The 27,766-nt window shown below is 39.4% G+C and overlaps 4 protein-coding genes across 5 annotated transcripts; 1 reads left to right on the top strand and 3 right to left on the bottom strand.

Annotated features, from left to right (window-relative positions):
* Positions 1 to 230: 230 nt before the first annotated feature.
* fmnl1a (formin-like 1a) lies at positions 231 to 12,903 on the bottom strand. The gene is made up of 25 exons (XM_025009929.2): positions 12,311 to 12,903; positions 8,792 to 8,875; positions 8,357 to 8,443; positions 8,186 to 8,259; positions 7,008 to 7,091; positions 6,763 to 6,921; positions 5,825 to 5,933; positions 5,562 to 5,638; positions 5,384 to 5,477; positions 5,007 to 5,081; positions 4,820 to 4,930; positions 4,551 to 4,700; positions 4,350 to 4,451; positions 2,837 to 3,392; positions 2,626 to 2,750; positions 2,316 to 2,515; positions 2,004 to 2,238; positions 1,852 to 1,920; positions 1,691 to 1,771; positions 1,480 to 1,609; positions 1,231 to 1,394; positions 1,043 to 1,144; positions 869 to 964; positions 411 to 525; positions 231 to 315 (listed from the first exon to the last, which is right to left on the bottom strand). Exons 1-25 carry the CDS (start codon positions 12,494 to 12,496, stop codon positions 251 to 253), a joined length of 3,330 nt encoding a protein of 1,109 aa, XP_024865697.1. The 5' UTR covers positions 12,497 to 12,903; the 3' UTR covers positions 231 to 250.
* Positions 12,904 to 13,518: 615 nt separating this feature from the next.
* On the top strand, positions 13,519 to 18,517 carry mlx (MAX dimerization protein MLX). The gene is made up of 8 exons (XM_017433495.3): positions 13,519 to 13,622; positions 14,169 to 14,205; positions 14,360 to 14,449; positions 15,069 to 15,178; positions 15,249 to 15,351; positions 15,868 to 15,967; positions 16,211 to 16,412; positions 16,507 to 18,517. The coding sequence occupies exons 1-8, from the start codon at positions 13,584 to 13,586 to the stop codon at positions 16,561 to 16,563; spliced, it is 738 nt and encodes a 245-aa protein (XP_017288984.1). The 5' UTR covers positions 13,519 to 13,583; the 3' UTR covers positions 16,564 to 18,517.
* LOC108246119 (PSMC3 interacting protein) lies at positions 17,260 to 20,071 on the bottom strand. Its single transcript, XM_017433496.3, has 8 exons — positions 19,962 to 20,071; positions 19,607 to 19,707; positions 19,432 to 19,521; positions 19,233 to 19,344; positions 19,003 to 19,148; positions 18,870 to 18,923; positions 18,718 to 18,777; positions 17,260 to 18,641 (listed from the first exon to the last, which is right to left on the bottom strand). Exons 1-8 carry the CDS (start codon positions 19,978 to 19,980, stop codon positions 18,585 to 18,587), a joined length of 639 nt encoding a protein of 212 aa, XP_017288985.1. The 5' UTR covers positions 19,981 to 20,071; the 3' UTR covers positions 17,260 to 18,584.
* A 274-nt stretch (positions 20,072 to 20,345) lies between these two features.
* On the bottom strand, positions 20,346 to 27,645 carry retreg3 (reticulophagy regulator family member 3). Of its 2 annotated transcripts, none has more exons than XM_025009931.2 (10): positions 27,511 to 27,645; positions 26,669 to 26,944; positions 25,068 to 25,174; positions 24,796 to 24,826; positions 24,591 to 24,717; positions 24,355 to 24,439; positions 23,764 to 23,901; positions 23,111 to 23,190; positions 22,555 to 22,687; positions 20,346 to 22,462 (listed from the first exon to the last, which is right to left on the bottom strand). In XM_025009931.2, the coding sequence occupies exons 2-10, from the start codon at positions 26,914 to 26,916 to the stop codon at positions 21,906 to 21,908; spliced, it is 1,506 nt and encodes a 501-aa protein (XP_024865699.1). In that variant the 5' UTR covers positions 26,917 to 26,944; positions 27,511 to 27,645; the 3' UTR covers positions 20,346 to 21,905. The 2 variants fall into 2 exon arrangements, with proteins under 2 accessions (XP_024865699.1, XP_017288988.1); XM_017433499.3 differs by lacking the exon at positions 27,511 to 27,645 and adding an exon at positions 27,147 to 27,282.
* Positions 27,646 to 27,766: the final 121 nt, after the last annotated feature.

The raw sequence follows: 27,766 nt of genomic DNA, 5'->3' as shown, positions 1-27,766 counted from the left end.
ACATATAGAGCATACATGATTATACACAGAAATAATCTGTAATTTTTGTATCAAAGTTTATAAACTGCGTATTGCTAAAAAAATCAACTTCTATTTACACTGAAATATTGTTAACTGCCAAAAGGCTACTTAACCATATCTTTTTTTCATATCATATATACAGCACATCATAAAACTTGTAAATTTAGCTTCTATCGCTAACTGTGATAGTATAGTTACATTTATTTTTAAAAAATACAACGAAATGGATTCAGGTGTCTTGGCGCTGAGCGGGCCGACGTCCATCTGTCCGTCTGAATGGTGTGTTCCTTAAATCTGAGGAAAAGTAGGAGCATATACCTTATTTACTACATTCAAACATTAACCAATCCTGTATAGAAACCTAAACTGAAAACGTCACGTTGCTGTACCTGTGATGATGTCCTCCAGAGCCCCGTCTTTTCCTTCTCGTACCGAAGGTTTCAGCTGCTTCTTCTTCAGCTCTGCTATCAGATCCATCTGAGGCATCTTGGGCATCATAGGACCCTTGGAAAAAATCAAATATTAAAATAATTTTCAAATAATTCTATGCTTGTTTTACTCTAGAGATGTTTTATAAAATAAAGGCGAAGGCGAACTATGGTTTTGCATTTTGGTGTCTGTCAGGTAGCAAAGTATCTTGTGTACTCGACAATTTTCAGTAAACTTTCAGAAAATAGTACCTGGATGTACATCTACATCAAATTAACTTTTGGCTATTTTTGAGGCTATACCAAACAATTCACAAGATTATATAAACTCTGGCATAAAAGTCTGTGGGTGATGTGCAGTCCTTCAAGGAATATTAGGCCTTTAATTATTAAAGTTTCTGATGCGTGATCCATTTTACCTTTTGTCCTCCGGCTTTGTTTGGAGAAGGTGTTTCTTTCACCTCACTAACCTCCACCTCCATTTTCTTTTTCTGTTCTATCTCTTGCTGTGATGTCTGCATACAAGAACAGGGAAAATATGATGAGTGTATAATGCAACAGTTGCAACAGATAAAATTTGGAAACATGCTCACCTTATATCCCTTTATGAAGCGGCCAAACATGGGGAAAAACATGGAAGGCTGAGTTGTCTTGGGGTTTTCTCCAAAATACTCCACAACAGAAACATAAGCCTCCTGAAGGAAGAACAGAAAATATATAAGAGTAGGTTTATGAGTTTCTTAGAGCCATATCAGTGTTTTGACATTACTAAAATGCCAACCTGTGCTGTTTTGCTGTCTTTGATCAGCGATTCCAACTGCTCGCTGTTTGTTTTAATGAACTCTTTTAACACAGGACTGTCATCCTGCACCAAGAACTCCTTCTTGGTCATCTCCATTCCTCGCTCTAATGATCGGATATCTTGAAGAATGCCATCCAGGGATACTGGCAATGAAACAAAAAAGCATTTAAATAGATTTTCCTAAATAAATGAGCTGAATAGCTGAGAGGTCTGAGCCTGAGTGCGTACCAAGAGCTGCCTTGTCTATAAAGCGAAGCTCAGTGTGGAAGTTGGCCAGGTCGGGGTATTTTTCCAGGATGATACTGGTCATAAACTGGAGTAGAGTCTGTGTGCGGTCTGTTGACTTAGTCTCCAGCAGCTGAAAGATAAAAATGGTGACAAAACCAATTCAGATTTTGTTTCAAATGCAAGAATAAATTGACAAACTGTAGCTACTTACAAGATCTAAACTCTGCAGCCTGAAACCGTAGGCCGCACCTCTCTTACTGCTGTTCATGTAGTTACCAAAGGCAAGGACAATCTGACAGGAAACACATGAGATTAAGGCAAAAATATCTCATTTAAAAGCTGTTTGTATTGTTTGTATTCTTCTTTGCTTACTTCTAAGATTTTTTTCAGCTTTGCTGAAGACTTAATAGACATGGATGCAGCGATGATGGAGTCCAGTTGCTGTGGATGAAATTAAAAACCATCATCAATACATTTGGTTAAATTCTGCTCCCACTAAAGGTTAAAGCGTTTCACAAGCTGACCGGCTGCAGGCGTTTGACGGTCTCTGGGAAGTTGCCCATAAAAGTGAGAGTGTTTATCCGCTGGCTCAGGCGAGGAATCTTTCCAAAGCGTAGAATAAATCTGTCTTCGTCAGTCAGTTCCTCCAGCGGACGGCCATCTTTCTCATAGTTGACAAGAAGTTTCATCTCAAAGTCTGATGGTATGAAATGTTCAAGCAGTTCCAGGAAGTCTATGGACAGAGACTGTTGGTCGTATCTGGACAGAGAAAAAACAGTGTTTGTATGAGTGAAATAAAAGGATGATTAAAATAAACCTGAATGAGAAACACATACGTCTCTATAGCAGTGCAGATAGCAGATGGGTTCATTCCCCCCTTTCGTAGAGTGATTGCCAGATTCTTGGCTTTGTTTGCATCAATCAGTGATGTCTTGCTGGGGGCCTTTTGGGTCTTTTTCTTGATCTTGGATATATCTGTTGGATTTCCCTGGGCTCTAGTTTTGAACTGTTCCTCAAACATGTCCATGTTCAGCTCCTAATGTAGGCAGAATGAGAGGCAGAGTTGGAAAGGAGAAAATGAATCATTTTGATTTCAAAAGCCACTTCTAAACTAAATTTGTTTCAGGCTTTGGAGGAGGATCTCACCTCTAAGATCTGCTCATCGTCGAGATCGTTGAAGACTGTGCCTGTAACTTGGTTTGGTTTTAGAGCCTGCCAGTTCAACAAAGGCATCCTGTACTTGGTCTGAATGGGCTTCTTATTCTTAAACCCTGAGAAAACAAAAACAAGAGGAGAGGGTCAAACATACAATCTTTTATTCTTCCATCTCTACCTTAATGTAGAAGTTTGTCCTCACCAGATTGAGTGCCTGGTGCTCCAGGAGGCGGTGGGGGTCCACCACCAGGTGGGGGAGGAGGAGGTGGTGGACCGGCACCAGGTGGGGGAGGCGGAGGTGGTGGACCGGCACCAGGAGGTGGAGGTGGAGGTGGAGGAGGAGGTGGACCAGCACCAGGAGGTGGAGGAGGATGAGCAATAGTAGACTGTCCTGGAGGAGGAGGAGGTGGTGGAGGAGGAGGAGGAGGAGGAGCACCACCAGTAGCAGGAGGAGGAGGAGGTGATGAGGGGAGGGTTGAAGCAGGACTGCTTGTTTGGGTGGTTGAAGGTGGGCTTTGGATGTATTCAACAACCTTGACGGGCACCACCTGGATGTCCAGACCTCCAGAGGGGTTTCGTCCCACTTGGATCAGTCCCTTGTCCTGCAGCTCCTGGATCTTTTGCTCCAGCTCGGAGGGCGACTGACTGATGGAGGTGCCCAGACGCTCCCTGTCCTTCTCCCTCTCCCTGTTCAGCTCCCGCTCCCGTTCTCTCTGCTGCAACGCACTAACCTGGGAACACGACTCACGCAGGCTTTCCTGTGACACACAAAGCAGATCTATCAGCAAGACTCATCTCCTCAAAGAGCATCTTCTGTAATATTCAGTTCATGTTTCTTTTAGCTTCTCTCCACTGGCTTGCTCTGTAAAATCCAGAATAAAATTTAAAATCTAACATCAAAGCTCTCAACAACCAAGCTCTAGCTTATATTAAAGGTCTTATTGTTCCATATTTTCCAAACAGAGCACCTCTCTGTCTGGCTGCAGGTTTTCTCGTGGTTCCTAGACTTTCTAAAAGTAGAATGGGAGGCAGAGCTTTCAGTTATCAGACTCTTTTCTTGTGGAGTAAACTTCCAGGGAGGGTGACACCCTGTTTACTTTAAGACTAGACTCAGGACTTTCCTTTTTATTAAATACTATAGTTAGTTTTTTATTGTTGTTGTTGTTGTTTTTGCTTGATCTTTGTTTGCAGGTCCAACCTCTGACTTTATTAGCTAAAGGATAGCTGTTAACTTCTCTTTTTATCCATTCTTTGCATCACATGCAAGTTAATTGTAAAGCCTCATCACGTAAGTAGTCAGAATTAGTTACTTCACAAGTTCAAACTTGATTTTGACATTAATGTGGTTCAAACGTTTATGAAAAAGCGTACAAAATGAGAAGATACAAAACATTTTTGAAAGCATGATGATGATTATGTTTCATTCCAACTTAGGTTTCTGATAAAAAAAAATGTAAAAATCCACCCAGTAGTTTTTCCTATTGATATAATGAACATCTCTGGTTAATGTTGAGAGAAATGCCAGACTATTTATTTAACAGGTTCAAAAAGTGTCACTTTAGTACATAGAATTTTTACTTTTCTAGTAAAACATTTTGAACTAAATTATGTGACACATTTTTGCTTCTTTTAAAACAAATTATGGTGATGATTGCCTTCCTTTTTTGTCTTATTAATCTTTCTGAAGAATGTGCTTGTGCTGAAGCATCTCTTACTTTGAGCAGCTCGGTCTCTTTGGTTGCCTGCATGAGCTGAGTCTCGAGCTCAGATATCCTCTCTGTGGTCTGACCGTCAATCTCCTGAAGCCGGGCATTCAGCTGCAACACCACACACAAGGAACGCTCCTTTAAATTTGTTCCACACACCACAAATGCTTGCTTTACTTCACATTGTCCTCTAATTATCTCCCTTCCTACCTCCAAGTTGGCATTCTGTAGGTCTTCCACGTGGTTCAGCACCCCTCCCCTGTTTTCAGCGTCCTCCAGCAGAGCTCCTACATCCAACACGTTGTCCAGGTAGGCCTGGATCTGGACCTGGAGCTTCTCACTTTCTGTTTGTTTCAGATTCTAATACACAAAACAGTGCAGAATATAATGTATAGTTATACTAGCATATTGGAACCCCTGAGAGAAATATTTGACTCTTTACCATCAAGCTAATCACAACCTAATTCCTTCACACTCACCTCCAGATATTTGTCCAAACCCAGAAAGGTGAACTCGTACTGTAGATGGACACGGAAATTCATGTTCTCCACTGAATGGACTACAATGTTTATGAACTGCATGCAGGCCACCTGGAGAAACCAAATATAGTCTCTGAGTTCTTCTATAGTACATCCTGTAGTGAAGGTGACAAATCTGAGCTCATACCATGAAGTCAATGTTGTTGTCATCATTGATGAAGTACTCCATCAGCTTCTCAAAGCGGTTCCTTTCTTTGCTCACCTGAGAGATGATAAAAACATATTCAAATATGCATTTAAACAGTTGCCAAAACTGAGGCATAAATGCAAATTTTCAGCTTAAATCTATTGGGTTTATTGTCCCACTTCAGTTGGTTTATGCCAAACACATGTAATGCAACTGACTCATACACACATGCATGACTACAGTGCATGTGAGGGTGGACTGTGTCGCTCACGAGATGAGCAACAAAAGAGGGGAAGTCTGCCGTAACTAGATTACTAAACAGCAAAATCCACTTAGGATTGTTGCAATATGGCAAAATCACAATAAAAACTATTCACCTCTTTAAAGTTGTCAAAAGCAGAAAGAATGATGTCATGCCCTCCTCGGACAAGACACACAGCGGCCAACAACTCCAACACGAGAGCTTTGGTCCTGTCATGGCAGAGGAGGATGGGTTAAACGTGGGTACGAACAGGCAGATAACGCAGAGTTTTTCTCTCACACACAAACACTAACCTGGGATTCCTACTGTTGAGGCTGAGGGTGATCTCGTTCACACAGCGGGGGTGAGTCATCACCAAGTTAAAACCCGACTGAAAGCAAAACAAGATTTCAACATCGTCTCATGTGAATGGACGGAATAAAATCTTTGAAGAAATTCTTTATAATCAGTCAAATATATTACATTTATTCCAAAGGAAGAAGCTGTTTTTATTGACTCCCAGGTGGACAAATTTACATTTTTAAACGACAGACTTGCTTGTTTGAAAATGCTCTACCTGGTAGTTCATGATGGCTCTCAAGCACATAATGCACACGTGGATATCATCTCTCTGCTGGGATAAATGGGACTTTTTATGCATCTTGTTTGACAGTGTGGCGCTTATTCTGTAAAGTACAATGAAAGAAATCAGATTTATGCAGTTCAAGATGCTGTTAGCCACATGTGACTGTAACTGTGTCTATTTGTGACAGAAAGAATCATCCGTTAGGAAAAAATTACATAATAAAATGTACAACAAAAAGCAAAAATTTAAAAGAAGTGTAAAAAAAGTTTAAATATTTCTCATATTTTTCTGTATTGACTAACTTAGACCCAGGACCACAGACTGCATCACAGAAAGATCTCAAAAATGATCAGACTGCTCCGTTTGTGTCCACAATAACATAAAAATAATAATTAATCTGAGGTTGATAACATTCAGATTGTGATGACCCCCTCCAGTCCACTAGGTGTCTCTGTTCTTTTTTCTTTCAGGGAGCAGGTGGACAGTTTGGCTGCCTGATTAAGGACACCTGGGCTGGTGTTAAAAAGCCAGCTTCCAGCCGTTTATGGACCTGTTTTGGGGTTTGGCCTCCAGAGATCGACTGTTTGTGCACTTCTTCCTCAGGTGGAGGTGGTTTTTTGTTTTTTTGTTCAAACACTTAATAAATCTAGACCCAATTTAAATTAAATCTGTCATTATTTTCTTTCAATGTTGCTTACAGAAAAACAAAATAAAATTGACACATCTCTAACAAAATGGCAGACTATCTAAGTACTTCTATGTCAAAATAATACACTATCATCAAAAAACTTCTGCTTTTACACAATTCCATACTGAATAATCTATTTCACAGCGTTTACTCGAAGTTCCTTTTTAATGTAAGTTCATGTTTCCGTGTGCTTTGTGCAGACAGTTTCTAACCACCGTGACACGTCAGTGATGCCTCTTACCTGACAGTCAGCGCCCGAGCAGCTCTGGTCATCCCATGGGAGTGACCGCCACCGCCGCCGCCACCGCTGGAGCTCTTAGTCAAATCTTCCATCGACCTCTCGACTGGTTTCTGTCTATCCGACAGGGTGCCACCATTTTCCACACTCTCAAAATCAAATCTACAAAAGTATGGAGATTCACAGACGTTGAGATTCACACTTCTGCTGCATCAGACTCAAACTGCATATTTTGTGTTGCTACTTACGAGGTGTCACTCTGAGCATGGGACAGGTACTCCACCAAAACATCCAAACCATTATTCTGCTCATTGAGAAACTCCTGGGCCCAGCTACAGAAAGAGGAATAAATAATGAGGTTATTTCTTAAGATGCAGTAGATCGTGAGCTCAGACTACTTAACGGGGAAAAAGGAACTGGTAAGAAAAAGTAACAGTTTTACTTTTAGAAATGAAAGGAGATTTACAATCAACCCTCTTGTTCACCGAAAGTTTTCTTATCTTTCTTATTGGAAAGTAGACAGTTTGAGTTTTGTAACACATATAAATATATCTTTATATAAAGTATTTTTTAGGTTTTAACACTCTGGAGGTGTGAAGGGTTTGTTTGTACCTTTTGCTACATTTAGCTTGTACCTAACCTTTCACTGCTTTTAGCTTCTGTTTTTCTCCTTTTAGTTTCTAACAAGTGATCTACTTCAAATCAGTTTGTTTCTTCGGTAAATTTCAGCAAAGCCATTCAGCACTCAGCTTCAGCTTCTTTTTTTTTTTTTACAGGAAATGCCATTTCTGTAGTTCTTATTAAGGTAAATAAAGGGATCAGAAATGATGAACAACAACAGTTGATTTCTTTGCACACGTCTTCATAATGTCATGTTGAGTTTTTGACCACTACTGATGCTATGGAACAAGAATAACAAGGTTAAGCTAGTCGCAAAACTCATATGGCTAATAAAAGAGTCTTTAGCTTTTATTTTTTGTATGTCAGATTGACTTTTCTTTTTTTCCACATTCTGGTCCAGCAGGTCCAGTGAGCGACAGCAGTATCAAGAAAAACAACCCAGCGGGAGGAGCAGAGCTTGTATCAGTAGTTTCGGTAAAATTTGCAGTAGAATTAAAAGTTTCTTTGGTAAAAATCACACCTGAATAACTAGAAATACCAGCAGGACTTTAAGCTGCAGTGTCAGAAGTTTTGCAGTGCTTCAACTAGCTTTTCAGCAGCTTGATATCATGGTGGTAGTGAATACAGGAGTGAATGGATATTTTTGTACTTTTAAATGACATTTCTATAATGTGTCCCATCAACAAACTCATTTAAATAAATGCAACCAAGCCAAAAACAATATATTAAAGCATGAACTATTAAAACATGTTTCATGTCTACTCAAACACCCAAAACAAGGCCTGATCCAGTTCAGCATTCTCACCCGATGTGATTGGTACGCAGGGATATCTCCAAGGCTTTAAGGACTTGGGTGGCATCTTGAATCTTTTTCTTTGACTAAAAAAAAAAAGAGGTAATATCAGGACATCATTGCTCATAAATCTGAAACTGAAAGTTGCACGACATATTAAAGAAGGTCATGCTTCCCACTGACCCTTCTTGATACTCCTCCTTGATCTTGGTAGAAGCTCTTAATCTTGGACAGATAAGTGGATGGGGGGCTCTTCACTTGAAAACGCTCCTGAGTGGAAACACACCAAGGGATAAACATTTAATTTTAAGCTCTAACCCAAAACGATGACTAGACGGGATGAGTGCGCGCCATTGGAAGCTGCCTGTAAATAAACAGACATGTAAACTGCTCTTTGTTTCCATGCCAACACCTCGAGCAGTTGCCACCACAGAAGCTCCGCTGCAAGGTTTCGGCGCTGCACATACACCACAAACCTTCTTAGGTTGTTTATTTTTGTACTTTGTGTCAACTCTGCCCCGGTGAAGGCATCAGAGCTGGAACCACACTCAGTGTCACAGTGTGTGACTTGGTTTGAACTTACGAAATATTATGAAGAATAAAATATAGATATCTCACCTGATCACAGACTAATTCCCATTTCTTATCACTGTCATATTGACTCAACAGCTTCAGTTTATCCGGAGGCAAGTTCATGGAGCTCTGAAAGAGACAGAAAAGAGAGATGTTTCAAGATTTTAGCAATAATACGGTTTTTGGAAAGAAGAAAACGCTTTATCTAATCTTTTTTCTAGATCCTTCTTGCTCATTCAGTGTCATTTAATTACACAAAACAACAGTTTGGAGAAAACAAAAGGATGGCAACAATCTGCAGATGACTCAGTGTTTACATGGTTGTCAAGAGATACAGTGTACCTACAAAACAGTGTTTAACTTAACCTTTTTTCATTATTATCTCCTCCATCTCCAGATGAGAAAAAAGATGCAGTAATAAAAAAAATCTCAGTATAAACCTGAAGATCAGAGGCTGTTAGGGATGATCAGCTACTTTCACACCAAAATTACCTCAATATCAATAAAAATGAGTGAGTTAGAATTGACCATTTTTTTGTGTTGTCTAATGTTGATTAGCTGTGGCGACCATCTTGAATTGGATTGACTCCAAAGGTTAAACCATTATACTGGTACGTCCAGTGATTATTTTGTGAAAGTTTAATTAAAATCCATCCTGTGATTCATGGATTATTTTGCTAATAGACAAACAGAGACGACTCCAACAGTTATTGCTACAGTTGTAAACAGAAATGTTTAATAATGATTGACACGTAGAGTATGTGTGGTGGATGACTCTCAGCTACTACCACTTCATACTTTAGGAAAATATCTTTAAAAATGATCGACTTATGGCCATTTTTGTGTTTTCTAAGGTCAGTAGGCTGTAGTGGCCATCTTAAATTGGTTTGGCTCCAAAAGTTAATCAGTTGTAGAGGTATATCCAGTGATTGTTTCCTGAAAGCTTCATTAAAATCCTTTCAGTGATTAATGAAATATTTTGCTTACAGACAGACACAAGGACACAGACACAAGCAAAACCATTATCAGATATATAAAAACTTAACATAATGTTGATCAGTGTAAAACCCCCACCTTCACAGTATTTCAGTGTAGGTTTACTCAGTCCTCAGAAAAGTTGACGTTTTAGTGTTCACAAAGGGCAGTTTCTGTTTGAATTGCTGAAATCAACCTACTGAAAAATGTCAAACTTCTCATAGCAGTACTGTCCGTTTCACTGAAAGGATTAGGAATGTGAGAAAATATGAATTAAAACAGGTTATAAGAAAAGCTCAGGCGAGTTTGTACCAAAAGAATTAAATAACTTTTAGGTTTTGCTGAATTAAATATCCTCCCCCGTGAAGTTACTCCAAATACCTCCTCTGTTCTTAGTATCGGATGAACCTGACGTCTAACACCGAGCACATTTACTGACAAGACAAATAATTTTAGCCGACACTGGGTGTGGTTTCCACATGTGTACACTGAAGCAGTGGTTTGTCGTTTCTTTTTCACATCTTGAAAAAAAAAAAAAAACAGATTCAAAACGGAAACGGTCGGTGCCTCGATGCTGAGGAGTTAGGCTTCGTCCTAGGTGGGGTAAGGGAGGAGTCCTCCTGTGGGTTTCTCTGTGGTACCGGGCCGAACCCTAAAATTATAAAGCAAGTAACTCACTTTTTTAGTTTAGATAAAACCTTATACAACTGAAGGATAAGGTCTACTTCTCCTTTTCTTGTTGAGTTTATGCTGCAGAAATGTAGCCTCTATTTGCAACTGTTTTTTTTTTGTCACTTCTTAAGTTAACAGTGGAGACGTTCTGCTGTGAAAGAGGAAGTGAGGTCATACGTCCATATGATGCAGGGAGGGGGTTTCAGACATTCGGCTGCACACACCGTCTTTGTTAGTTATCTGAGCAAACACAAATGTGGTTATGAAACTATTGTTTTAATTTACTCTTACATAATAATTACTTTCATCTTCAGAAGATGTTTTGCTTCACTGTATGAAACAGTCAAGAGAAGCATTTTAACTTTCAACAAATAACTTCAACTCTCTAGTAATAAATTAGATGTCAAGCATTCTTTAGGAGGAATACAATCTGTTAGCACTGAAGTATATTTTGAGGATGACCCTCACCTACTACTGCATAACATTTCAGGTCAATTACTTGTAAAATTGACTGAATTATAGCCATTTTTATGTCGGCTAGGGTCAATTAGTTGCAGTGGTCATCTTCAATTGGGATAGCTCCAAAAGTTAATGAGTTGTAGATGAACATCCAAGGATAACCTTCAGAGCGTTTCACTAAAATCCATCCAGTGGTTCATGAGATATTTTGCTAACAGACAGACATAGTTAAGTACAACGGTTATTAGCAAAACTTTCACTGTTCTCTTTGAGTTCTAATCCATGTTTAGTCTGAATTTAATGACATCATTGGTGAGTTTATTGTGTTGCATCATCACTTCTCTTGAAGACTCTCTAAGCATCCAGGCACTGAAGTTTCTGTAGTTTTTATTTAAGATTTCATTTTGTGAAAACATTTTGTGACAGGTCTGGAGTTTTGACAGGCGTGTTTAGCACCAGACTTCACACTTAGATGAGTTTGGGTCCAGAGAAAGCACCGGGATCGCCCTAAAACCACACAGGAACACACGTTCTGTTCCCACACATCTCACCAACCTGTGGCTTATTTTCAATATATTTGACATTTGCCATGTTGGATTTTTACTACTTTTAAATAAATGACAAATAATACATAACAATGCAAACCACTGCATCCTGCTATCATGGTTATGACCCGTGTATTTTCACAGAAACTAATAAAGTTGGTTTTGATTCTAATATTGACAAAGACATGTCAGAATAACCTTTACAGTTTACAGTTTATAAATTTGATTTTTACATTATATTGTGATCTTTATCTTTTTTAAAACATCAGACTTGTTTGTTTATTGCTGATAAATAAAATTGTAGTTTAAAATTACAAGTGGAGTTGACCTACAAAAAGATACATTTAATGTCCTTATGACATATACAAGAACTTCAGGTATAAACTGTGAAATTTGGGCCTTTTTTTACTTGTTTTTGGACTGTTGAAAGAATGGTGAAACGCCTGCTTTCCGGTTCTACCCTCTTTCATATAAATACGTTGCTCAACTTCCCCTTGAGGTTGAGCTACCCATGCATGCACTAATCACCCGTCTCCTAGCGTGACCTCTTTGAATTGTTAGAAAAAAATAAATGCTCGTAATTACAGGTGAATGTTTATAACTGTTCAACAAAAAAGTCGTATATCATTGTAATAAATCCCAACAAATACACTTTTCTATAAAATGTAAGGGGAAAACGCTTTGGAAAGCAACTTCTTATCCTGTTTTTACTAATGTAAAGTGCATTTTTGGCAGCAAAGTTCGCAGCAAATAAAACTAAACTATTTTTATTTTCCCTGCTTTAAATCACATGATGGATTTAATGTGTTTCCTTGTTTCTGTGCATCCAAGTTAATTATCATTTTCTGTTTGAGTCCCTGATTTTTATACTTTCTTCTGTTTTCTTATAAGGGTGTGTACCTCAGACACTTACCAGCACCGCATTGAAGCGCTCCTCCAGCTCCTCCTCTGGGGGCATGGGAAGTTTTGGGGGAGCCGGCTGCTTCTTCTGCAGAGTCAGTGTGGGCTCGCTCATTGTTGAAGCTGCCCCGACTGAGTTCCTGGCCTCTCTTCCTTCAGCAGGTTCTTGCTCCAAGCCCCCTGCAGCCGCATTCCCCATCACTAATCTCCACAAGTAATCCAGGGGGAAAGCTGTGCACAAACCCCTTCACCTAAAAAAATAAAAGAAATTCTGTGTGTCCCAAAGCAGAGTGACCAAACGTGATCCCTCCAAGTGATAAGAAACAGAGTTCGGAGCCTTGAAGGTAAGGGACATCAACTTCTGGTTCAAGGAATCCTTTTTTGTCCAGATGGTGAAAACAGAAGGGTTGTCTTCATGTTTGTCCTGTCATGAACACCTCTGACTGCACGTACGGCTGAAAATAAAATAAAACTTACTAGGGTCTTCCAAGAGCAAGAGGAAACTTACCTACGTCTCACTAACTTTTCTCAACTCTGGCTGACTGAGAACTCCTCTTCTGAGTAAAAGCACCGAGGCCTGTGTGTTGAGAGGAAGGAGAGGGGAGTGTGACACACTCTGCAACACACAGAAACCACAGATGTACAAAAGCAGAAGAGCAACTTCCTGTGTATGACAGCAACAAAACCTGATGTGGAAGAGAGGGTGGAAGATAAAGCTGGTAACGTTAGTACCATACATACAATTGTGAATTAAAGCACTACAAGGCTAAAAAAGAAGCAAATACGTAAACACACTAACTAGATCAGCAGGTGCAGATGAGAAACTACTTAAAAACAAGTTTTTACTTTACCATAAAACCAAAGTATCTTCAGAGGAGCTGGTAATTCTTTTAGTGGTATTTGCTTTAGTTTCTGGTAGCAGGTTAGTGATGTCAGTCAGGTAAAAGCCGGTCCACGCCTAAAAGCATGGTGAAACAGCGCCCTCATGCGTTTGACGTTAAATCCTGCATGGTTTTGTGTTGCATTTAAGGGTCAACAGATAGATTTGTAGCACAGCATACCTCTTTGTATGCACGGTTTTTGATCTGCTGTTAATACTAATAAATATTTAAAGCTTTGAAACCGTTAAAACGTCAATATCAAGTATTTAACAGCGTCTTAAAATATTTATCTATAGTTGAGATAGGTTCGCTTTTGATATTCCACAAATCTTTTGAAAAGAGATTTCTGACTTTTTCGAGGAGCACCTGAAGGCAGCAGCATTATTAGTTATTTAGCATTCCAAAATGACGGATCCGACAACGTCTCCGGAGGACCACTGGAAAGTAAGTGGCATTTATTAACAAAACTCAACCTTCTCACGGAGCAGTTCGTGTGTTTTTGTGTGTGCGAGCCAGCAGTGATAACTAATAAACTGTTGTCCAAACGCTGAAGTTGGAACAGGGATCGGATAGCGTCACAGCTAGCTAACGTTAGCTTGATGACGTTTGTAGCTGTTAGCCAACAGGCTAGTTAAGTAAACAAAGCGCAATGAAAAGAAAAAAACTTGAAAAATTCAGTAGCTTGTAACGTAGAACTTCATCTGCAGACACAATAACAATAATTAGGGCCAGAGCAAGAGTTTTATAATGCTATTTTATGAGTTAAGACGCACATTTTAAAGCTGTTATTGGCTGTTATTGGACACAGCTTTTTACCTTCTATATTTGAATTGAACAAATCAGGGCAATGCTCAGTGGGAGGTTGAATTGGCTTGCTGTTTTGCCTTTTGTCAACATATTTAGGGCAGCACACATTTTCCCCTTGTCATCCCAACCTCACAGCCTCTGTTTTCCTCTTTTTTTCCCCTCTCCTTGGTGATGGCTGGACAGACAGATGGGGCTTTCAGTGACAGCGGCTTTGACACCAGTGAGTACTTTCTCAATCGATAATCTTGCTTTTTGTTCTCATTTAATTTCATATTTGGATTTAGAAACTGCAGTCTAATTTTTTTGTAATTGATGCATGTGGAAAGTAACTGTTTTTAGAAAAAGATTTTGATGATTTTTGTTTTGTTTACTAGGTTTCTTTGCTGAAACTGCTAGAAAAGGTAGCGTTGTGTCCAGAGCCAACAGTATTGGGTCAACAAGTGCCTCTTCAGTGCCAAATACAGGTATTTTGTTTATTACAGAAATGGATTTTATATTGCTCTCAGTTGTTTATTTGCATGTTTGGATTGCAAATTTGCTGGATTTATTTTTTCTCATCTCACATGAAACGCAAAAGGTTAATAGAAATGGCACACAGAGGATTCTTGATTTTACTTTGCTTCCTTCCTCATTTAAATGGAAACACTTGTCTGGCTAGTCATTATGAGGTTCAGTGGTAATTGGTTTGAGTCTTTAGAGAAAAAAAATAGTTTGCAGTGGAGAGCTTTAAAAACGAGTCTAGCTGTGTGACATATGTTTTAACAAAGATACTCGCTGCAGACTTTTTCTCCACTTTTATTGGACTTCCTGAAATTTTTTCAACAGTTTGACTAGATTAAAGCATAAAATAACTTTGCTACTGAAATGGAAATTAGCACAAAAACAAATACTCTGAAATGTTTTTGCTGTTTTTTTGTGGTCAAATCAACAAGTAAACTTTGACTCTTCTTACTGTTATGTTTAACAAAATTTAATGGCTGTGTAACAACAAAATAGTTATAAATTAGGAGGTAACAGATGCCAGTGGCACACGTCAGTGGTATTTTTTTTTTTTATCATAAAACTTGATGTGCTCCAAAACAGACGATGAAGACAGTGACTACAGGCACGAGACATCATATAAGGACTCGTACAAAGACCGGCGGAGACAAGCGCACACGCAAGCTGAGCAAAAGCGCAGAGATGCAATCAAGGTTAGACTGCTGCGGTTTTCTGACCGTTTCATTTTAAATGCTAATTGTTTGTGGCTCTCTGTCACAACAGAAAGGCTACGATGACCTGCAGTCGATCGTGCCTACCTGCCAGCAGCAGTCGGAGTTTGCAGTTGGAGCTCAGAAGATCAGCAAGGCTACTATTCTGCAGAAAAGTAAGATGTGGTTTAACTTATCTGAGTGTATAAACCAAGACTTTCTTGAAACCAAACATTGGCATCTGACTGTGTCTTATGATTTTTTATTTTTTTTTGTAAATCATATTTTTTTAATTTATTTGTTATATTGTAAGCCTACTCACAATGGTTACCTAGCTGTGGTGTCTAGCTATCCAACGCAGTGTTACAAATTAAATGGTCAAAAAGACACTTTTTAAAAAAAATTGAGCTACTTTTTTATTAGTTAGGCTTTAGTTGATTAGCACGTTTCATGCATGGCAGCCTAATGTGCCATCAAAAAAAAACTTTTATTTTTGAACGTGCACAAAACTACACATACAAACTCATAAAAGAGAATATAATCTTGCTTAGGTGCAGCAATAAAAATGTGTTGGACAAGCAGGCTTTACACGAGGCAAAAGGAGAAGTAACAATGACAACACCGCATGTTTTAACTTTCCTGTGTTGTGAAGAGACTCGTGACTAATGCTTCTTTTTATTTCCCACTTTTAGCAATTGACTACATCCATTTTCTTCATAAAGAAAAGAAGAAGCAAGAGGAGGAAGTTTCCATCCTAAGGAAAGAAGTGATGGCTCTGAAGATCATGAAAACGTGAGACAATAATTCACATCCTACATTTCTGCAACTGAAAACTTCACCCAGATCTTGGAAATATCTCTCCTGTTTTCATTCCAGATTCCTGTCTGTTTTGCATACTTGTAGATAAATTTTGAGTTTTGAAAGATTGCTAACCAAAAAACTGTGGGAACTATTTAGAGAAGGACAGATGTTTTTTTGTTTGTTTGGTTTTTAAGAAAAAACAGTGTCGGTTATTTAAATTGTCTTTCTAAACAGGAACTATGAGCACATAGTGAAGGCCCACCAGAACAACCCACAACAGGGAGAGGATCAGGTTTCTGACCAGGTCAAGTTCAACATCTTTCAGAGCATCATGGACTCCCTGTTCGTGTCGTTCAGTAATTCTGTTTCAGTGAGCAGCTTCCAGGAACTGTCTGCCTGCGTTTTCAGCTGGATCGAGGAGCACTGCAAGCCACAGGTAAGGAATGTTTTTTGGATCGATTGAGCACAACAAAGCAGAGATCACTTTGCTGAGATAATTACTCTGTGTTCCCTCTGTCCTCCTTTTTAAGACACTGCGCGAGTTTGTTGTTGGAGTGCTCCGACAGCTCAACGGTCAGCTTTATTGATTGAGGAGAAACCTCAGATGAACTTCCAGAAATAGACTTTTGCCTTGCTCTCGCCTCTCAGGATGGAGTAAACACCAATAAGCTTCAGGCCTTGCCACAGTATTTACACTCACTTCAGCTCATCAGCGACTCCCCAGCTGCAATTGGATTACCTCATCACACTTTCTGGACAGAGATTTTTAAAAAAAAGAGGTTGTCTTGGGTTGAGTAAATACTTCAGAGGAATCACTTTTTGACCTCTTTGTCATTCTGAGTTGCATCTGCAGATACCTGAGTGTATTTTAGCCCCACCTGACTGTTGTTCTAAGAAATACTTAGAAAACAGGACTGGAAATTAGCAAAAAAAGATGTTCAGTTTAGCACACAGGCAAAAATAATGATCATGCAGCTAGTTCTAATGACTTTATGCAGTAACTTAATTTAAAGAGGAGTCTTCTTATAGACACGGTAAATAGCAGTGATTCTGCTTTACCACTGGGTGCAGACTGAAGGCAGAAAACAATCTTTCTTTTGTTAAATTAAGAAAAAAAAGCTTCACATGAGCTTCTCTCAACTTTGGTGCATAAACACTGAGTCACTCCTGATCTGTATTGGATAATTAAAATCTTTTCGCTGCGTTATCATTGCAGGGCCACAGGCCTTTTATATATTCTCACTGCGGTGTTAAGTGGTGCCTCAGAATATATATTTTTTTGATGGTTAGTTTTAAATGAACTTCTCTGCCTTTGCTGTGACAAGAATTCAGGTTGAAACGAGTGGAGTTTGTGCAACAAGGACAATGCAGGACTTATAACTGTTGTAAATAAGCCTCAGTTTGCCAGACACGTTTATCTTCAGTCAGCCTTTTATTTACGTAACAATTTGGCTGCAGGTGCGCAGTGAAGAAAATGAGTATTTTTGGGCATTTTAAATTTTAGGTTTCTCAAATGTTATTACAGGATGAAACTGTCGTTTTAACTCTAATCTGAGACATGCTGTTTACTTTTGCTGTGAAAGTTATGATCAGTAACACTTAAAACTATTGTCATCACTCTGAAACACCTCGAATGTATCAGTCCCCTGAAAACAGTTTGACTTGTTTTCTTGGACATGCTTTGCTGTAGACATATATTTTTTATTTTTCTGGCTTAATCTAAGCTCTGTTATTGGTTACGCTTGTAAAAATGAATAAAACAAATGTAAATTTAGACATGAAAAAGATCACAATGTTCTGTTTGGATTTATGTTGTAACTTAACTGCACTTTTATCAAAACTGCAGATTTTTAATGAGTTTCCGATGCTTTTACAAGTAGCCAAAATGTGTTCAATGGCTGAATAAATTGCTGATACTGTTGAGTTTTATTACACCAGATGGCACCAGTGTAGCTAAACACACAGTGACCAGTAATGGATAAATTGCTTTTAGCAGAGCAATGTCAGTTATTGTTTTATTTTCTTAAATTTAACGACGCTACAATGTGGAAAAACTGTGCAAAATAACAGGAGAAAAGGACAAAAATCATACAGCTCTGCAGTTGTGACCATCTGCCCTGCAAACAAACCTTTCAAACATCTAGTTAAATAGAATTAAAAAGAAGATAAACATCAGGTTTTAACTTTACAACACAAACATTTGAGTAAAAAAATGAGAAAAACAAAATGGAAAAATATTTAACAGTTCACTGCAAAATGTAAACGTGTATGAGAACAACATAAATGTACTGCTCTTTTTTTTGTTGCCGTTTCCTCTGAAAGCTCAGGATTGCTTTAACGTTTAAAAAGGGACAAAAGAAACCACAGTTGCCTACAGGATCACAATCACCCCTCAGTGCAGTCGCTAATTATGTGATTTAGTCTTTAGCTAATCAGAAAGCTCATTTTTGTACAAATATACTTTGATTTCTTCTTTTCTTGTCAGCATTTACAAAACATTTACTATTTATTCAACAGAACGGTAATAAAGTGTACACTGTGGCTCAGACTGCTGTGGTGTTTTTTTTGGCTTTGGTCCACAAGCTTGTATGGATGAACATTTTCCTCTTCATGTACTTGGAATAACCACCTTACAGTCTTCATCCGTCTCCACTCCAACTTCTTCCTATAAGAAGAGAAAAAGAACAAGTATTAGAAAGGATTTTACATTATGAACAGCTGATTTTGTTGTTTTCGCTCACCAGGAACTCCTTTTTGCTCTTTGGATATCCCTCTAGGATGGTGTCTATCATGTCTGCAGCCTGACAGAAACAATTATTATTACTAATTATTAAACACCTGCTTTTACAAGAGCTATAAATTAAAATAAATGTATTTTAGAAGAATACTTTACCATCCTCTTCCTCTTTTTCCACTCCTTCACATAAACGTCTCGCTCTTTATAAACCTGGTAAAATGAAAAATAGCCTATTGTACAGGAACCGCAGAAGTTAAGGAATGCTTTTTTTCCCTACAGATGTTCTCACCTTCTCCTTCTCTTCTGGCGTGACGTGATTTGTAGCCGACTTTATCTTCTCCAGACGCGCTCTGTACCCAGAAGTCTCAGCTTTTAGCTCCTTTATCTCCGCCGCCATGTCCTCAGTCGTGAGGGAACTGTTCAGCTCCTTCAGCTCTAGTTGCAAATTATTCCCATTTTTGTGAAATGCACTACGGAGAGAGCTTTTACCAAGATGCACAGAGGGGCTGTGTTTCATACCTGCATCTAGTTGTTTGCAGCTCTGTGTGAGGGTCTGCAGCTCTGCACTCAGCTCTGAGATCTGACCATCCATTGCCTTCAGGTCTGCATCGTTCACATCTTTGAACTGATCCTGCATGAGACATTAACAGTCCAAATAAACAATCACCCACAAGGTTTCTGTCCAGAGCAATACAGCATTTCAGGGTAAAAGACTAACCTGATTGGCAAAGTAAATCTTCTGCTTGCCATATATTTTCTCCTTTATCTTGCCCTCCAGAGCCAGCAGCTCCATGGCTTTGACAACCGCCTGACAGGACAAGTAGGCAGTCAATCATCGAGCTATGTTGCATACAACACAAACGCCTACAATTTAAGGGAAAAACTGATCTCACCGTTTTGCCCAATCCGTGCTGCTTTTGCAAATTACAGAAGACATCCTGGGCACTGTAGGGTCGGTTTTTTTCATTTAGATAGGCAAGAATCAGCGACGTCCCTAAAACGACAGCAATACTGTGATTTTAGCATACTTTGAGGAAATATATATTTCTATCGGCGCCTTTTTCTAGAATTTTAATCCCTGATGTCAAACACAAGAAGCCGTAGATTAGCCTAGCTAGCGTTAGCTGAGCGCTAACTGAGCTAAACTTTCTCATTTAATTCCAGTTTTACCAAAGACGCGCTGCTCGTTCTGTATGGGAGTTTAAAAAAGGCAAATATGTCGTTTCAATCTAAAATCCTCTGACATACCGTTATCTTTTTTGCTCATTTTTAACTTGTCCACTTTCACTTCAGCTTCACTCGATTAAGTTTCGCGCAAAAAATATACGTCACGGTAAAGATCGTTTATACGTCGAGATGCGTCACACCAGCAGAATTTCCTCCTTGACCCGCACGTCTAAAACCTTTGTTAGTTTTTACAATAAATGCCTTTTCCAGTAAAACTTTGGTCGTTTTCTGAACTATATTTGACGCATATCATTATTCTTTCTCATAACTGTGCGTGTCTGTCCTATTTTTAATAACTTTGATTATATTTGTAATATACGCAAAGTGAGTGAGACCTCTGTACATTTGACTAGTCTCAGAGCCGGTGGGCAACAGTTACAGTTGTAATCACATTACAAGACAAACCTATTTGCAAACATTTTATTTAATCGAATTTGCACTTCAAAACATATCAAAACCAGATACAGAGAGGAAAATACAACACTGCACGTTTAATGATCAAACTACAGATCACCTATGTTGAAAATATAACTTTTCATTAAGCAGCTTCAACATTCAAACCAAATCCAACAACCAAAATCAAATTTTCTTAAAATGTCAGTATTATTCCACCGGTGCACCTTTTTTCCCCTCAACTCCATAAATGTGGATCCAGCTGTTTTTTTTTTGTGGTAAAAATCTTGCCGTTTTAGTTTTTAAAGCAACACAGGAGGGAAAAACTGTAGTTCTTTTCTATTAAAACAGCATTTTAGACTAAAGATGTTTGCTTTTCATTAAGTCTGAACTGTGATATTTTTTTAAGTTTAAAGTGCCATTTTCATTCCTACATGTTGACAAATCAGGCGGACCAGCACAGAAGCCACTTTATCAATTAACACTTAAAAAAAAGATAATTTTTTACCCAACTCTGATGTAAACATAGTTCCATTTTAAATTATAAGAGCCTTAAAACTTGGGAAAAAAATTGATTATCAACTTGCCTGTTGAATACATAAAAGACTAAAATGATAAAAAAAGCACAAAGAAATCTGAAAAGGGGTTAATGTAGATACAGGAAAAACACAATCCAGAGAGCTCGTGCAAGGTAATAAACAATGACACTAAAAGATCAAATATTCTAAACTTATTCACACGTGAGAAATAACCAGCTTTCACCTTTGGGACACAAGAACAAACATAATGACGGTGCTCTGCTGGTTCAGTTAAGACTGTTATGTGGCCAACAAAACCAAATAACAACAGTGTTTTCACATGTAAATCAGCAGAAAAAGTAGGGAAACAAAGATAAAATTGACATTTTTATGCTTCTCATTTTAAATGAAAATCACAGTCCAGAAACACATCACCTGATAAAGGGTTTAAAAACCTAAACGAAGCTACGAAAACCTGCACTGTCAAACAAATTTAAATGCAATGGATTATTTAAAGAGCTGAGGTATACTAACTCTCATAAAAATGCTGTTTTGAAGCATTTATATCTGGTTCATGAAGGGATGAATATTGCAATGATTTAATGTACTTTACTTTAACTTTAAATGCTTCTTAATGTCATTAATTATCAAAGATGGCTCAGGTTAAGCAACAGGAATGTTGTATTTGGTCCTATGTTTAGAAAGCCCTGTATGTTGAGTCCTCCGTGTAGAAAAGATTTTATGGACCACACTTGTAAGTTTTGAGCGAATCAAGTTGCAAAACTGCAACAAGGTTCAAAAATGCTGTTTACCTTTTTTTCTGGTTCCTATTGCTCAGCCTACAAAGTAAAAACTCTTGATGAGAAGAGTTAAAGAGTACAAAATATGATTTTAAAGAGGGGAAATGAAATACTTCACAGTGATATACTGATGCCTACCAGAAGCAAGGCTGCTGGGACCCACAATCATCTCACACAAACATTCATGCTCATTAGTTTTACACACTACCCATTAAACTGCACAATGTCAGCACACACACACACACACACATACTTCACTGTGGTTTACCAAGCAGGCTTGATAAGAAATTAGACCCATGGCTCTCGCCCCGTCTAGAACTCCCTCCTCCTTCTCCAACGGGATCCATCTGGTTCAGTTCAGACTGATCCAGCATTTCGAAGTCCTCTGTGTCCAAGTCTGTGTCAAACTCAGAGCTGGACTGTTTGCGGTAGCTTCGGTGAGCCCCGGTTTTGGGGTGGCTCTGTCTGCGCTGGGCGGCGGGCGGCCGGGGTTGCATCGCCCCTGCCAGCGCCGCCTGGATCATGTTGCTGGCAAAGACTCCGGCCAGTTCTCCAGTGAGCGAGGCAGGTGGAAGGCTGCTGAGAGAGCCGAGAGACAGTTCTGGGTCCAGATCCTCCTGATCCGAGTCCAGGTGAGCATCCACATCCAGCACTGAAGCCCGGTGACTCGCCAGCCCGGATAGGCCCAGACTAGGTAGCCCAATGCTTGTGTCGTCGTCGTCATCCATCAGAGTGGCGTCAGGGTTAATGGACGGGAAGTCTGGGAGGTCTTGAGCAAAAGATTCCTCGGCATCACTGTGTCTGTCAAGATCTGATCAAAATTACAGACAGGAAAAAAGTCAGAGGAGAGAGCAAAGAAGAAAATAAGGAAAAGAAATGAACCCAAACAATGTGAACATTTACCTTCAGAGCCCTCTGTGAGCGGGGTCTGACCGCGTGATAGGTTAAAGGTCCCATTGTCAGTGTAGGAAACCTCAGCATCAGAGTGCTCAGAGTCCGTCAATGCAAGTTCCTTCGCGACAACAGTATCGTCAAACTGAAGGAGACAACCCAAAGACATGATTAAATATCTTTAAACTGTTTTGGTTTTAACTTTAAAGAGTTTTGCTGCATCTAAAAAAATGAACAGGTTTCCTTTCATTCTGTCATAAAGAGAAACCTTTTGTTTGTTGTACTCTCCTTCACGCTCTCAAACCTTTCACAGTAATGTAACATCTGCTCTGAAGTTCCTAACCTCAACAGGAAGTGTGTGCTGTTGTGCTAAAGGACAAAGCAACAGGTGTGGAGGAAACAGTTCATCTATTTGATCATCGATGTGCTTTAAGCTGCTTTAAATCCAAAACACCTTACGTTCTCCTTACGTGTAAAGAAGACCTATTGGCCCCTGTCGTCAAGCAACACACACATCTTACTAGTTTCACTCAAATATTGAGAAACTTTGGAAGGTTAACGGACTTACTGTTGGGCAGAAAGCAGCCAACTCTTCCTCACTGTCGCTGGCTTCACCTGAAGCTGCACCACGTATGGGCATCCGCAGGACTGCAAAGTGCAACGACAGACAAATAACTAATGATTACTGCTGGGAATCTGTACAACCATATTAAAACTAACATTGAGATTCAAATAAAACAAAAACAGTGAGTTAAATTCTGTTCAAGTTCATATTAAATTTAACACAAAACCATTCCTTAGGCAGTCACTCAGACAGATGACTCGTGCTTTGTTTTGTATCGTCTTAAGAGTTTTTGAACTTTCGATTAAATAGGCAACCTTTTGAGAGAATGAACAGCTGCGGTAATCAATCTGAACGTGTAATACTCAAAAATGGCTATATAAATTGAAAATGAATATAGTTTTAGATTAAAACAAAAATAAATAAATTCCTAACAGATTTGGCATGAAGAAAACAAAACTTGTTTAAAACAAGTGAACGTGTGGCTTCCTGCCACTAGAGGGCAGTGAAAGCATTAAGCATGACAAAAGAACAGTCTGTCTCCTGTTTGAAGTAAAAGATTAAATCATAGAAGAATGACATTATTGCACCTAAAAGCTAATCATTAAACAGGTACCATCATGGTAATAAATATGTTATTTTATTTTTCTATAACTTACACTGGTTATCAATGGGCTTTGACATCATGTATCCACGAACGCTGAAGTCCAGCCGCTGCAGGACTGGCTCCAGCTTCCTGCACACATTCTGAAAAACCCTGTGATAGGCAGCCAGCGGGGCCAGAAGCTGGGCCAACACTAGGTTAAGAAAGAAAAGAACACCAGTCAGTGCTAAAAAAAAGAGAAAAATTGGTCTACAAGGTTGTAGTTTTTTGTGCTATATTTATATTCACAGTAGATTTCCTCTGCTCGATCAGGACACAAACCCAGAAGCCCTTCAAGGCTGGGATTGGTCCTCCCTGCTGAGCTCTGCAGCCTACACTGGTTGAAGGTTAGGAGATTAGCCCACTCTTTGTCTGACCTCCTTAGCCGTCTGCCTGGCTCCCAGCCCTCCTTCACTCTCATCTTGTGTGTCTCTTCCCTGCTTTAATCACCTCACAGAGCGAGCTCCTGCACTGGGGCTCCACGTATCTGGTTTCATCACCCATGCATTTTTAAAACAGCCCAGTCAGGCTGAGTTTCCCTGCCAAACACGGCCTCATGAAAGGGTGCGGATCTGTGGTTAGGACTGGTCAAACTGCTGGGACTCACAAGCAGAATAGGAGAGCACCAGCCCGGGAATGTAGTTTCCAATCAAGGCCAAACAGGAGAAAATGCCACAGGTCAGGACGCAGAACTATCAGAACAATAAGACAAATGATTAAAGATCAGAGGCAACACTATTTACTGACAGGGGAGAATCAAGATAAATTACAGAATCAAATATATGCCCTAAAAGGTGAGCTTTCTGTGATTAAGTATCCTGTAAAATATTTTATAGTCCTCACATTGCCAGGGTTCTGTCGTTTGTATTCCACCATTCTGGATTTGAGAACTGATGCACTGACCCAGGCCTCTGCAAGGTGGTGGCACAGTTCAGGCACGCTGAGGATACCGGGCTGCACCAGACCCCAGCTGGACGAAGAACACGAAACGTTAAACTTCTCTGTGAATGGGTCGAATAAGGGCTGAATATGGTCTACAGTTACAAACCTCTCATTTTCTGATTCATCCAGCTTTCTGACTGTGGAGAGAGAACATCAACAACTTTATAAGAAACTGTTTGAAACAACATATAACATATATAAAAGAATTAATGAGTCAGGGTTTGTTTTATTTAACTTATTTTACATTGAGAAGATCGCTTCAATCACTTTCAAGTACACAGTGTGGGACTGCTGAGTGGTGGCAAATCTATTCTGGAAATAAAAATAAGTGGAATATGTTGTAAATGAAGAGTGCCCATTGAACTGAAGTGTAGGTACCTCTTATCACTGGCCAGATCTTATTCCTCCACATATCAGCAAACACAAGCACAGCGAGGCCAGAAGCCAGAAGGAACAGCAGACGCAGCGACGTCAGAGCAAAGAACCTGGAAAAGAAAATATATAAGAAAAAACAGAAACTTTATCTCTTGTCTCTTTCTTCAGAAATAAATTTAAAAAAAGTGAAAATCTGACAAATCTGTGCAGAATTCATTGAAGCGTAAAGCCCCTGAGAGGTGATGACCTGTTTCATTAGAAAAAAGGAAGAGAAAGTTCTGTCATCTGTGTCGAACCAAGTCCAAATGATAAAAGTGCACCTTCTTCTCCTGGTGTCATTACTGTTGTAAGAATGCATAGGTGACAATTCAGGTAAGCATCGATTAATAATCTCCTCCAATATCAGTGGAAAACCTATAGCTGGTACATTGAAATTATAATATCAAGAAGCACACGATTTAATTTCACTGCCTGAGGTCTCAACAACCTCCGTCTCTCACTGCTGCTCCAGTTTAAAATCACAAGATCTGAAAATATGTTGACCACAACAATGCTGCAAAATTCTGCCAATGTGGAGATTAACCTAACCCAGAATTTGCTGGCAGGTCGAAGGGTATTAGTATTTAGGTTAGCAGCGGCGCTCGCTGCTACAATGCAAACAAAATGTGCAAATTCCCCCGTGAAGCCCTGTTTTTGGCGATGAGAAGTAACAACGCTGTCAACAAACATTTAAGATCTAATAAAGCACATAATTTATCGGAAGGCTACACAAAAATGAGCAAACCTAAAACAACGTAATTAGAAGTGGTGATGAATGACACTACACCAAGAGCTAAATTACACCTAAAAGGTACGGACTGCAAAGCATGAAATCAAACAAAAAAAAATGGAATCCCAAACAAATAGTGGAGTTTGAAAGAGTTTACTCCAGGAGTTTTCCAGATATATTGAATGCAGTTCTTAAATGCAGGTACACACTTAATGTAAAAAAGCTAAATCCACTGTAAACTGAAGTGGAAGTTTGAATCACGTGAATGATCTGCATTTGACCGGCTGTAGTCTGTGCAAGTAAACAAATTTGATGGAATAGGACAAGTGTCAAACCTCTGAGAAGACATTTAGGTGGAAATACAGGAGGGAATCTGCTGCTTAACACAAACAAAAATGAGAAAGAAAACTGTCAAGAATAAATATCAGAGATCAAGCAGGACAGTGGACAGTGCAGGACAATTTTCAGTCACTTCAGGTGTTTCCGTAGGTAAACAAATACAGTCATAGCTGGCAGCCATTCACAAATTTTCCTTACAATGTTTTTAATTTAAGGACACATTAATCATGAATGTGAGAAAAAGAAAGTGTGGGTTTTGTTTCTCACTTTATGTTTTTTTTTACTGGTCTTTATGACACAGCAATGAGCACCTTTAGGTTTCTGGATTTATGGCGTGAGTCTATAAATGGGAGCACCAGCCTGCCATCTGTGCTGCCTTGAATCTTCAGGTGAAACACGTGGATTAGTTGCTTGCAAGTTTCCAGCATAAATCAAACACAGACCAACGATACAGTTTCCATAAAATAAAATAAAAAACTTGCAGAAGAAAACCCACCAGAACACAACGTTGACAACAACGTAGAAAAGGACACTGTGAAGTGGTCTTTCCCACACCAGGACGGACTGTAGGTAGGTGAGAACGGGCTCGTAGGGGCCCAGCTTGGACAGAAGAGCAGCTCTGACAGCCCGAACCTGACCATCTCTTTCACTGGAGAAAGACCGACTTCGCAGGCAGACCTCGGACCCCTGCCTGGCAGAGTCTCCCTCCACGAATCCCGCTTCTGTCGCTCCAGTGTGCGCCATCTTAGCGTCTGCTGCTGACAAAGGGAACCTGTAAAATAAAGATATAAGTGGAAACAGATAAACAGCTTAATAGGAAGGTGGGAACCACAGCGGTCACAACACCAGCTCTGCTAACGGATACGCCGGCTGAAATGACGTATCTATGTCTACCATTCTATATTTTGCTATGTTTAAGTACACATGTTATCGAACGCGATATTGAGGACATTTTAGAAGAAGATGACGCTTACTATATAGCCATTTCTCCCCAAAAATGTAGCACTCTCTTCAAAATCTGTCAATATGGCGTATCCTGTTTTTCCGACTGCTGAACGGACCAATCAGAATACTCCAAACCTACTGCGTCATGGTCGGTTCAAGTGCATCGGGAATATTTTTATTTTGCTTTTCAAACAAATACGACCATTACCGTGGTATTAAAAGTGCACAGAAAGCTTCTTTCGAATGAATACATTCACTTATATCCGCAACCTTTGAAACACATTTAACAGAATAATCGGAAGAGTTGTACGAAAACAAAAGTTGACCTTTTTTAAATGCTAAAACGCTATGTCCGGTAGATGCATTCAAAATAAAATGAGTTTTCAACCATACCCGTACTTAATATTTCGCTTAGCTCGTCACTGTAGTTTACATTTAGTTTTGGCGTGTTAGCATGGGGCTACAATCCATTTAGTAAAAATGTTTACCCTGCGAATCGAAAGTATTTTACTTGACGTTACATACTCCAGAACAGTAGGTGGCAGTACGCAAAGATCACCGTGCAACAAAGCTTAGACGCGTCAGTGCAGTGTCTCTGCTCCATTTTAACGTCAGCGTACTTGGTGGCGATACGCTCTTCGCCGCTTGA

Source organism: Kryptolebias marmoratus, linkage group LG12 (genome assembly GCF_001649575.2).
Source record: "Kryptolebias marmoratus isolate JLee-2015 linkage group LG12, ASM164957v2, whole genome shotgun sequence".
Classification (NCBI taxonomy): domain Eukaryota; kingdom Metazoa; phylum Chordata; class Actinopteri; order Cyprinodontiformes; family Rivulidae; genus Kryptolebias; species Kryptolebias marmoratus.
Note: the sequence above shows the minus strand (reverse complement) of the source record. Positions and strands in the feature narration are given on the sequence as shown.

Excerpts from the sequence above, each read along its gene's own strand:
- fmnl1a (XM_025009929.2), bottom strand. The coding sequence starts at position 12,496 with ATGGGGAATGCGGCTGCAGGGGGCTTGGAGCAAGAACCTGCTGAAGGA. Across the intron at positions 4,701-4,819 it reads GTTTGGACAAATATCTGGAG|AATCTGAAACAAACAGAAAG; the intron begins GTGAGTGTGAAG and ends TTTGTGTATTAG. Across the intron at positions 316-410 it reads TCTGGAGGACATCATCACAG|ATTTAAGGAACACACCATTC; the intron begins GTACAGCAACGT and ends ACTTTTCCTCAG.
- mlx (XM_017433495.3), top strand. The coding sequence starts at position 13,584 with ATGACGGATCCGACAACGTCTCCGGAGGACCACTGGAAA. Across the intron at positions 13,623-14,168 it reads CTCCGGAGGACCACTGGAAA|ACAGATGGGGCTTTCAGTGA; the intron begins GTAAGTGGCATT and ends ATGGCTGGACAG. Across the intron at positions 14,450-15,068 it reads CTCTTCAGTGCCAAATACAG|ACGATGAAGACAGTGACTAC; the intron begins GTATTTTGTTTA and ends GCTCCAAAACAG.
- LOC108246119 (XM_017433496.3), bottom strand. Across the intron at positions 18,924-19,002 it reads CGCCAGAAGAGAAGGAGAAG|GTTTATAAAGAGCGAGACGT; the intron begins GTGAGAACATCT and ends TCATTTTACCAG. Across the intron at positions 18,642-18,717 it reads AGAGCAAAAAGGAGTTCCTG|GAAGAAGTTGGAGTGGAGAC; the intron begins GTGAGCGAAAAC and ends CTCTTCTTATAG.
- retreg3 (XM_025009931.2), bottom strand. The coding sequence starts at position 26,916 with ATGGCGCACACTGGAGCGACAGAAGCGGGATTCGTGGAGGGAGACTCT. Across the intron at positions 23,191-23,763 it reads AAAGCCCATTGATAACCAGT|TCCTGCGGATGCCCATACGT; the intron begins GTAAGTTATAGA and ends TGCACTTTGCAG. Across the intron at positions 22,463-22,554 it reads GCTCACAGAGGGCTCTGAAG|ATCTTGACAGACACAGTGAT; the intron begins GTAAATGTTCAC and ends AATTTTGATCAG.